At 36.9% G+C, this 12144-nt stretch overlaps 1 protein-coding gene across 2 annotated transcripts in view; it reads right to left on the reverse strand.

The window, feature by feature from the left end:
* Positions 1 to 12144, reverse strand: part of LOC126251125 (ribosomal protein S6 kinase beta-1) — a 207081-nt gene that overhangs the window by 10168 nt on the left and 184769 nt on the right. Inside the window, exon 12 of one of the 2 annotated variants that reach the window (XM_049951614.1) lies at positions 6852 to 7075. In XM_049951614.1, coding sequence (XP_049807571.1) covers positions 6852 to 7075 — 224 coding nt within the window. The remainder of the gene's footprint in view (positions 1 to 6851; positions 7076 to 12144) is intronic. The other variant, XM_049951615.1, reaches the window with a different exon arrangement.

Here is a 12144-nt window from a genome sequence, read left to right on the forward strand (position 1 = left end):
CTGCGCATCTGACGTCACAAAACACAGTCAGCCAATGAACAGAGAACGACGTTGCCAGATCTCGACAGCAGTGCAGAGCACGGACGAGTGTCTTCAGTTTTAGAAACTTTCAGTCATAAATAAAGTAATAGAACAAAAGCAATGTCTTGATAGCAGACTTTCTTTTACAGAAAGTTTGGAAAAAGCATTCTTTATACCAATTGCTTCATATTCTATTAATTAATTAAACCAAACAAGCAATAAGACTCCTAATTCAGGCGATAGCAAGGAAAGGTGTTTGTTTCAATCTCACGAACTGCTTTTTCGCAATAAAGAACAGCGATAATTGTTTATTTCCTATTGTACTTCGACGAAGCGTGAGTAATTCATAGTCATACCAACAGTGTTTATAAGTAGTTGCGTGAGTTGTTAGAGTCCTTATGGAGTTACATTGTTCGATGAGCTGAGGTAGCGGAACGGTTAAGGTGTTGGGCTGCCAAGTGAAAGGTTATGAGTTCAAACCTTGTGCGGTGCTTAATATTTTCTTTATTTAAAAACAATATTGGCGTGCCTTGCTTCACGAATTTTATTCGTTTGAATGAAATTTCTAGTGCTTTGCCTCTTCATTAACTTTTTCGCTGCTGCAGACACGTGCTCCCCGCATTCCGCGCTGTGCGCGATTTTGTCATCACTGCACTTCTCGCCTGTGCAGACACATGGTGTTCCCACTGCTTTGACACACTAATCATTCGATTTCACAAAAACTATTTGGCCAAAAAATTTGATTTTTACACGTCTTCTTGCCTGATACCTTCCCCCCATAAATGACTTAATTTTGTTTTGATGTGCAGCATTAAATGTAGTAAACCATTGCACGAAATTTTGAAGAGTTTGCAGAGGTAAAAGTCCATAGCGTATACTTTCCGTATGGTTGATTTTAGTTGCCACAATGTTGAGAATGAAATGTGGACAAGATACCTAAATTTCATATAATATTTACTGTATAACAATATCTCATTTAATTTAAGTACCACATAGGTGTCGTATATAATATTGAGAAATATTCCATCTTTCGCGAGTGTAATAAAAGTTTTATTTACACAGGGCGCGTTTGGCTTTATTTTAAAGCACTTCCATCGGTCATAGGTATGGCACATACACAATGGTATTCATGTTCTATTTCTTGTTTTTGTTCCACAGTCGCAGTTTTACCAATGGTATTGAAATGTATCCCTCTTCTGCAACTGTAATAAGCGACTTATTTAGACCAGACGCGTTTCTCTCTTTTGAAGCATCATAAGAGGACTGTATTTTGTGTCCTCCATTGCCAAGTCACCTTTCGTAGTTTTGTGCTGCGGTAGCACAATATTAAACGTTTGTGTTGGCTCATCAGTGTTTTAGCAAATAAATCCTGTTTGTGTGTGCCACACACAAAATTATATTTGACATAGCTCTGAGCACTTCACTGACAGACGGTATATTCAAGTCCTAATGTTTTTGTATGTCCACAGTTTTGTTTAATGTATTTTGTCTACTTCCTTTTGATTGACTGAAGTGCTTTAAAATAAAGCCAAACATGCCCAGTGTAAGTAAAACTTTTGTTACAGTCGCGAAAGGTGGAATATTTCTCAATATTACATACGACACTTATGTGGTACTTAAATTAAATGAAATATATAGGTATCTTTTCCACATTTCATTCTCAACATTGTGGCAACTAAAATCGACCATACGGAAAGTATACTCTATGGACTTTTACCTCTGCAAAATCTTCAAAATTTCGTGCAAAGGTTTACTATATTTAATGCTGCATAATAACTGCGTTGAACATCGAAACAAAATTAAGTCATTTATGGGGGGAAGGTATCAGTCAAGAAGATAGGTAAAAATCTAATTTTTGAGCCAAATAGTTTTTGTGGAATCGAATGATAAAGAGTGTCAAAGCAGTCGGAACACAATGTGTCTGCACAGGCGAGCAGTGCAGTGACAAAATCGCCCACAGCGCAGAATGCAGGGAGCACGTCTTTGTAGCAGCGAAAGGGTTAATGCGGCCGTGGTGGCTTTATTTCATGAACTGCGCACTCCCCCCTACACGTAAGCTTGCGAACTATGCTATACTATGGCGCTGCTTCTATTTGCGTGTGCAACTGGCAACGCAGCAATCTCCAGCGTCTGTGCGGGCATGCGCGAGCCGCCAAGATAAAAGAATTGAACTATAGTGATTTTGGAATTCCAGCTCGCCTAGCAATTTCCTTCTTATTGAGCTCCCTTTGTGTTGTTTTGATGCTGACCATGTCCATGAGTGCAATATTCAGTTCTGCAGGGACTTTTGCAATTGATACTGTTTAGTTTTTGTCATAATCATCTTCAATGACTTTGGCTACCTTGATTGCAGAAGTGCTCACACGAGCATCAACAATTTGCTCCATGTTGAGATTCAGTTAGCTCTGATAGAATGCACTCACTACTACACAGAACTCTCTTCCAACCACGGCTGACAGTTGGAATGTATTGACAGGGTGCATATGCGGACAAGGGGGGGGGGGGGGGAAATCCTGGGTTTGTCCCAGATTCCCCAGTTAAAAAGACACTTTTCCCCCAGGTGAAAATACACTTTTTCCATTTTATGTGACAGTACCGTATTTACTCGAATCTAAGCCGCACTCGAATCTAAGCCGCACCTGAAAAATGAGATTCGGAATAAAGGAAAAAAAAAAAAATTCCCGAATCTAAGCTGCACCTGAAATTTGAGATTCGAAATTCAAGAGGAGAGAAAAGTTTTAGGCTGCACCTCCAAATCGAAACAAAGTTGGTCCATTGTAATATGAGACACAATTTAGGTCGAATGAATGACGATACAGCTACAGTAGTTTGGTTTGAGTCGTAAGCTTAGCAGTTAAGCTTTACCAGGTAGCCATTGCTATGCGTCAGGCGCTCCGTCCATATTTATATGGGTACCTTTCCTTTTTCATGTGCGTCGTCTGGTTTGAATCGATTGCTTATTTTGCTTTGATCTGATAAGTGCCGTTTTCTTTGTTATAGGTGTTTACGTCACTCTAAGCTGAAAATGCATTACTGTACTGTGTCATGCATTGTTTGTCGCATTCTGATAGTGCGTGTTTACGGCCTGTCGCCGCTCGCGGCATGGCTTGCTTTTATGCGCGCTACCGCCGCTTTAAAAAATTATCAACAAGAACCAAATAATAGACTGCGTATGATAGAACATGTTCTGAGTGAGAGTTAGGCGAAAATTTTTTCTCCATTTCAAAATCTTTGCGGCCGCTTCTTTAGTACATCAAATTCTGCACATAATTAGAGTCATCTTAGATTTAAAGATCTAGTCAGTTGCCGTGCTTCATTTCTGACTGTATCACAATTAGGCATAAGAATAATATGAATATAAACATGACACGATACGTATATTCTTCCGCATTTGCTGTTGTGCCACTCTAGTTTCGTAGTTTATTAGGCAGACAGGATTTGAATGAGATAGCAGCAAACATAAAAGAATACATGGCAAAATGTTTATATTCGCATTACTCTTATGGTGAAGAGAATACTGCATGTGATTCACATTTCATCAGGTTCCTATTAGCAACCATCTCTTCTCACAGGCAGGAAAAAATTCAGAACGTAGAGTTGGCCACATTGACAAACATCCCAAACAGTCTTGCCAGTCGGATTTTCGTAGTATATTGAAATTCTGCTACATTCGAAGATGAACAATATGGAATTTGTATTTACTTCGTTGGATAATTTATGAAAATGCAGTGGTCGAAACTCGTCTTCCACCTTTTTTTTTAAATTTATTTACTGACCCAGAGGTTTTGGCGCCGGTATTTATCTTTGTGCCTACAAAGCATGCCTGTGTAGTGCTACATATATTCGACGGGAGAAGTTAGTTGTGGCGGCACCTACCGACATTTTTCAGAACTTCCGCTTGCTTTGCACTTGATTCTAAGCCGCAGGCGGTTTTTTGGATTACAAAAACTGGAAAAAAACTGCGGCTTAGATTTGAGTAAATATGGTATATGTTCTCCATAACTGGGAAACTTCTCAATCCTTAGAATGGTAAAGGTTTTAGACACCGACGCAAAATATCCTGAAACTTTGGAAAAAGAAAGCCAGCATAAAAAAGACATGTTTTGAGAAAATGTTTGATGTTCAGTAACATGTACACTGAATGTTTCATATTAAAGTATAAATACGACATCCTCTAAATACAGCAAGTTAGTTTCCGAAGCACTGAAATCAAGATAGCGATGTGTTTTTGTCAGCCAATCACAGCTCATGTCACGTGATGGCCCCAGCCAATGACAGCTGATATTCAGAGCATAGGCCATATAATGTAGTCTGCCTATAGCAACATCACTGTTAAGCAGTGCGAACACACAAATAGGAAAGATTAATGGCTTACATTAACAGACACAGAGTGCAGCTACAAGCTAAACTTTGACATATAATATCAATTTTTTTTTTCATGTGTTATCCTTTAACATACATTAAGCTCAAATCTGCCAGTAAAATTTTAAATAGTGGCATAAATGTGTGGTCTTAGGGGTCTGAAACTTTGCCAAGTGGCTGCTCCTCCAAGTGTTTAAGTTTTCAATGAGAGTCAAATGCTGTGATCAAAAGGACTTTGTTGCTATGAAGTATTGCGCAGTCTTCGTCGTTTGACACATTTTGCTCTCGGCAGATGTGCATTTGCACACACTGTTTTGTTGTTGTAAATGGAGCATTTTCTTTGCAATTTAAGTTTTACTTGAAGTCTCTCTCTCATTTATGTTTTATTGCTGCATATTACTCTGCAGTAGCAGACTGAAGTAAAATTTTTTGCTGGATTATCAGTTCTTCTAGCCAAAATCACAAAAATTTAACTCAAAACTGAAAGAATGAAAACTTCCCAGAATGCTGAAAATTTCTCAGGTTTCCCCAGTTTTCTTCCAGATAAAAAAATTCCAAGGATTTTCCCAGATTTCTAGGGGCGTATACACCCTGACTGAGAACACCGCACAGATGCCATTACATTCTCACAAGAGCAGTTTCCACCCTCACTCTCCACTCTGTCTTCCTCTATAGTTACCATATACAGCTCCCACTAGTAGCACGGAAGTTATTCCCTGATGGTTTAACCCATGTCCTATCATCTTGTCACTACTTCTTGTTCGTTTCTTTGCCGAGTCTGCGGAGAACCACCTCCTTCCTTATCTTATCAGGCCACCTAATTTTCAACATTCTTCTGTAGCTCCATATCTCAAATGGTTCGATTCTCTTCTGTTCCCTTTTCCATTGTCCACGATTTCCTACCATACAATGTTGTGCTGCATATGTACATTTTCAAAAAATTCTTCCACAAATCAAGGCCTAGGTTTGATTCCAATACACTTCTCTGGACCAGGAATGTCTTTCTGCCTGTACTAGTCTGCTTTTTATGTCCTTGTTACATGTGCTAGTCTGCTTTTAAAGTCTTCCTTGCTTCATCCATCATGGGTTATTTTGCTTCAAAGGTAACAGAATGCCTAACTTCTTCTACTTCGTGATCACCAATTGTGATGTTAAAGTTAGTTGCTATTCTCATTTCTGCTATTTCTCATTACTTTTGTCTTCCTGGTTTACTCTTAATCGATATTCTGTACTCATTAGACTGTTCATTCCACTCAACAGATCTCTTAATAATTCTTCACTTTCAGTGAAGATAGCAATGTCATCAGTAGATCTTATCATTGATACCCTTTCACCTTGAATTTTAATCCCACTTTTGGACCTTTCTTTTATTTCCATCATTGCTGCTTTGATGTACTGATTGAACAGTAGGGGTGAGAGACTGCATGCCTGTCTCATACCCTTTTTCAATTCAAGCACTTCATTCTTGGTCTTCCAATCTTATTGCTCCCTCTTGTTTCTGGTACATACTATACATTACCCTATCTTTCCCTGTCGCTTACTCCTAATTTTTTTTCCCCTTCCATAATTCTGAACATCTTGCGCCATTTTACATTGTTGAACACTTTTCTAGGTCAACGTATTCAATGAACCTGTCTATTTTCCTTCAGTCCTTTTTCCATTATCAAACGCAACATCAGGATTGCCTCTTGCACCTTTCCTAAAGCAAAACTGATAGTCATCTAACAGATTCTCAATTTTCTTTTCCATTCTTCCATATATTATCTTTGTCAGTAGCTTGTATGCATGAGCTGTTATGCTAATTGTGCGATACTTCTCACACTCACCAGCCCTTGCTATCTGGATGAAATTTTTCCGAAAGTCTGATGGTCAAGTTGCCAGTCTCACAGATTCTACGCAGCAACGTGAATAGTCATTTCATTATCACTTTCTCCAATAATTTTAGAAATTCAGGTGGAATCCTCTTATCTTTATTTAATATCAAGTCTTCCACAGCCTTGTTACATTCTCACTAATACTGTATCCCCTATGTCTTCCACATCAACTTCAATTTCTTCTGCTATCATGTCACTGGACAAGTCCTCCCCCTTAGAGAGGCCTTCAGTATACTCTTTTGACCTATATGCTCTTTCCTCTATGTTTATAAGTGAATTGCCATAGCACTCTTAATGTTACCATCCTTACTCTTCTGTGGAAGCAAACAGCAGCAGATATTTATCTTCAATCATTTAAAAGGAAAAACACAAAGTAGACATTGAAGGAGACAATGCCTGATAAGTTTCAAATCAGAAGTGGTTAAGAAGGCCAAAGATGGAAAGGAGTTAATACGAGGAAGAGATCTTGATCAGCAGTGCACCACAATCAAATTCAAAGAGCATTTTTTTAAAGGTAACTTGTAATAATAATAGTATTAGTAATAATAATTAATAATAATAATAATAATAATAATAATATAATAATAAACTTGCACCTCCATCATCTCATCTTGGCTGGGAGTTCCCATGGGGTAGTCATTTGTTGCTGGTCTTTGGTGGAAGCCAAAATTTGGAGCTAAATGATGATTGTGCCTGGGGCTGAAAGGCTGTCTAAGTGATGGAGCAGGAAATGCAGACTTCCTGGGTGATCTGGCTTTCACAATGCGTGGTGGCTTGTACATCTCTTCTAGTACTGAAGGTGCCACGTAAGTGAATCCCTGTTCACAACAAAATTATAAATTACAAATTGTGTCTACAACATTAGCACTCATGATAATTTACTGGGAAATCAAAAGGAGACAAAGGAGCCAAGAAATTTCGGGAATACCTAGGATTGGCAAGAACCTGTGTGTGTGTGTGTGTGTGTGTGTGTGTGTGTGTGTGTGAGAGAGGGGGGGGGGGTATACGGAGAGGAACAGAGGGAGATGAACAGGGTGATGTTGTCCAACAATAATTTCCTAATATTTTAGTTAAGTGTAGACAAGTAATAAATATTTTCACAATTTATTTACTCAGTTTTCACAATATGCTTCACACAATAAAGATTAATTTCTAGAGAATTGACCTATGAATTAACAATCTGGAACAGTATACTGTTACTTTCAGTTACAGAAAGCATTATAGCTAAAATAGTTTGCTGCAAAGGCTACATTTGTAAACATCTTGATTCTATGAAAAAAGTCTGGAAACTACGTCTATTACAACTAAGAGCGATAAAAACAAAGGGGTTCTGTTTCCAATAAAAGTAGCTAAATGTAGTGAATACAGAATCTTTAGATTACAATATGGTTAGGCACATAGAAAATTTAGTTTTTCCAATGACAGAAAATTAACAAGAAAGAGCATGTAATGAACATTTTTCAATTTATTTCTCCTTTTTTTGTGAGTTAGGGCCTTCTAGGGGCCAAGTCCAATTCCCCTTTTTATTAAACACTACTATGTGCCAATTTCATTTACTACCCCCCATGGAAACCTATTTTTAAAACATATCTTCATTGCTTCTTCTCCTATATTGTTTCTTTTCCTCTTGAAACCAAATAAACTTTAAGATCATGTTGCTTAGTCTATTATCATTCATTCTGTGAAGAACTGGAATCTCCTCTTTCACACAGTTTCTGATAAATTTTATTGTTAACCTGTAATTTCAAAATATTTGAAAACTTTTTACAATGTCTAACATTTTATTTATAATTGTTCTTTCTAATAATCCATTTTTCAACTTTTATTTCAAGCTAAGCATTCGCTGAAATGTGTGTTCCAGTTTCACAACTGTGGTTTAAAGTTTACCTTCAAAGGTTTTTAGATAAGTACTTTTTGCCATAATGTTCTTAACCATGCCATAAAATCCTTCAGTCTTGTGTATGCCTCCATTTATAACACAGCAAGCTGACAATTCTGCCAATTTTATATTAGAAACAAAAACAAAAAATGAACTGTGTTTGCATAGTGTACAGTGTCCATACACTAGAGACCGCTGCTTTGTGTGTCTACAACTCTATTTTGTGAACGTCTCTATGACAACGTCTCTTCATAACTCTTTAGATGGCTATTGCTTCGCCTAAAGCCATCTGTGCTTCACTGTTGAAAGCTGACAAAGTGCTGCCAGGTGTCAAGGATTTCTTTAAGTTGACTCAAGTGTAGGAGTGTCTTAACAGTATAGAATAAAATGACATAGTTTTGTAGGTACATCCAGTGGCACACTTGGATACTGAACTGTAAATTGCACTGGGAACAGATTTAGTAGTAATTGGGATCAGATTTCGTAGTAAAGACGTAATAAATATAAATATCATGCACAATGCAACAATTTTTCATGCATCTCAGTGTTTATGACGTCACATCTCCTGATATTTCTCTGTCATACATTGATATAACTTTGTAGGTATATTCAGTGGCATATATGGATACCGTCTGCAATATTTGTTGTGAATAGAGGTAGTAGGATAGAAATAATAAATTAAAATGTTACGCATAAAGTGGCGGTCTTTCACACATTTCACTGTTTATGTCATCATAGCTTCTGAACTACATGGTTCTTAAACCCCACAGCAATTGTTACTCGACAGTAAGGGTTATACGTACCACATCTGTTTGAAATCGGTCCAGTGGTTTAGGAGATAAAAAAAAAAAAAAAAAAAAACACATGCATGTTAGCGTGTACGTGCACATGCACACACACACTTATAATATGTATGGATTTTATCATCATTATCTTGAATTGTTGCTTCCAAATATTGGAGTATCTGCACATTTTTTGCTGGAAAATCATTTGTTCTTGAAACTTAATGACTAATTTTTGTAATCCTCTTTTACTTCTCAACGAAGATAATCAAAGAGTGCTCATGCGAGTTGATCTTAAGTTATTTATGTAATCAATCTCTTAACAGTGAAACATTTCTAGACTGGCTAAAATATCTTTAAAAGAATGGGGATAAGGAGATACCATCACACTATTGACTAATTTCACTTTTGCCAGCGTTCTGAAAAATATTTGAAAACGTTGTGTTCAAGCGTCTCCTTGAGCATCTGACTACAATTAATATATTGTCTGAGTGACAATTTGAGTTTCTTAAGGAAGCTATTTACACTTACAGTGATAATGTACTTAATTCATTAGATAATAAATTATTGGCTACTGGCATTTTCTGTGACCTGTCAAAAGCCTTTGACTGGGTGAACCACAGCATTCTCTTATGTAAATCAGAATATTATGGTGTCACCAGCAATCCTGCGAAATGGTTTGAATCCTATCTAACTAACAGAAAAAAAGGGTGTCATTTCGAAATACCTATGCAGTAAGCAGACACTCTCCATCTGATTGGGAATTAATTACATGTGGTGTTCCTCAAGGTTCCGTCTTAGCTCCACTGCTTTTTCTTGTGTACATTAATGACCTCTCGTCTGTTACACTGTCAGATGCTAAGTTTGTTTTGTTTGCACGTGATACAAACATTTCAATAAGTAGTAAGTTATGTACAGATTTAGAAATAGCTGCTAGTCAAATTGTCAATGACATTAGTAGATGATTTAAAGCTAATTCACTGTCATTAAACTTTGGAAAGACCCACTATATGCAGTTCAGAACCTGTAAGAGATTTCCTTCCAGCATGTGTATAAAATATGAAGACATGCAGATCAGAGGGGTTGACAGTGTTAAATTTCTGGTATTAAAACTTGATAACAAATTCACTTGGGAGTGGTATACCACATAACTGCTTAAGTGCCTACACAAGGCCATATTTGCAGTGAGAATGATGTCAAATGTAGGGGGGGAGGGGGGGGGGCAGGAGGAAAAAACCTTAAGCCTTGCATACTTTGCTCACAAATGCTAGGCAGTTTATTGAAACTGCTTTTATCCCACCTCGCCAGAGTTTGTGCAACTACTTCGTGTTAATTACATTTTTATTACAAATATGTATTTTCCTTAACAAGAAGTTAAAAAGGAGATTGGAGTAACTTACCCATAAATTTTACATTTGAGTGTGTCTGTAAGGACTTCACAAATTAAGTTTCCCAATCTAAATTCATCTCCATTTTCAAATATTATATGTTTAGAGTGGGTTCTTCATCCATTGACTCCAGTGTAGATTGTATCTTATATTCAGTAATATTATTGAGAATAGTTTATAAGCAATTGGCAAACAAACCACACTTCTGTTAAGTGTCAGCATCTTCCTTATACCCTTCTAGTGAAATATAATATTAAGCCCCTGTTCTCTCCTTTAATATTTTCTTCCATGATTATTTATAGATCAATGATTTTACTTCAGACAACTGTAGAAGCTGAGGTGTTATGCAGTCTTTGCTACTGACTTGCTAATTTTCTAAAATATTTTGTTACTTTCCTAACTGCGTCAACTGCACATAGTGAATCAGCTTTTGAGTTTCTGTGAATCTTTAGGTACTGTAATTTATGGTTAGGATCTGGACACTTCAGAAGATGCTTGAAGTGTTTTGCCAATATTTTACAGTTTTCTGTACTGTTAAAGCCAATTATACCATTTACATCTCTAAAACCAATACTCAGGGCATGACAGCCTTTTAAGTTGCTCTTGAGCAGAAATTTGTCTATGTTTTATGTAATTACCCTATAATTCCAGTACTGCATTGTTTCAAAATATCTTTCAACATTCCTTATTAGTCTTATTGTTTCTTTTCTTTACGAAAAGAATAGACTGCTTCTTACCATATATGACTCGAGTCCTCATTGTTCCCATCAATCTAGTGTCCCACATTATTCCTGTCAGTACTATATATGGTGGATAGCAATCTGTCCTTTTCATAATATTGTCGTTACTCCACTATGGATTTTTCAGTATTTGTTTCTTTTCTTTGTAGTTTAATAGATTAGAGTGTTCATTCTTTTGACAGCATTTCCACGTTTTCCATTTTTCATTATTTCTTACAGTGTTCCCCCCCCCCCCTCCCCCTACACACACACACACACACACACACACACACACACACACACACACACACACACACACACACACACGTTTCCACAATATCTTCTTTTTAGTTGTATCTGATACAACATATACTTTGATGCATTGTTAATTTGTCTTGACGAATGTCCCCAGACAGCATATCAAGGTATTTTAATTAAACGTCATTAATTTTTTCGTTTCTTTTCAGTTTTTTGAGGTGGAAGTTAACATTTAATTCTTTGAAGGATAATGACTTGAGTCTAATCCCCTACTTCTCATTTAAAAACTAATAATTAAATAAATAAAAAAAATTAGGTTAGGGGGCAAAAAACTTGAAAATAGTGTTTATGTTTTATATTCAGGAGGAGGAGGAGGGGGGAGGTGACTTTATTGTTATATAGGTTTGAAGAATCCAAATAACTAAATTACGTCAAAGTAAACAAGAATAAAAGTTAAAATCGTGTAGCAATATGTGTAAGACCAGGTTACAGTCAAATGTTCTCATAACTCTTTTTTAGCAAAGGCTAATTTGGTACGAAAATCAACCAGTAACCCGCCTGTGCATAGACCACACATTTGAACATCGATGTTGAGCTTGCCAAGTTCAACATACTGTTGAACACTTGTGGATATGGTAAACATGTCTCACCATGGCACATGTGATGGCAGCATGCACCAGCAGCAGTATTTGGCTTGCAAATCACACAGTTTGTTTACAAAGCGGACAGATGTAAAATTCCTATGTCAGCTCTATTAAAACGTACATTTCCTCCCTTATCTATATGCTAGGTTCTGTCAGTAGTATACATAAACAGTACCTTCAATCTACATCCACAACTACATGGATACTCTGCAAAACA

Source organism: Schistocerca nitens, chromosome 1, assembly GCF_023898315.1.
Source record: "Schistocerca nitens isolate TAMUIC-IGC-003100 chromosome 1, iqSchNite1.1, whole genome shotgun sequence".
Lineage (NCBI taxonomy): Eukaryota > Metazoa > Arthropoda > Insecta > Orthoptera > Acrididae > Schistocerca > Schistocerca nitens.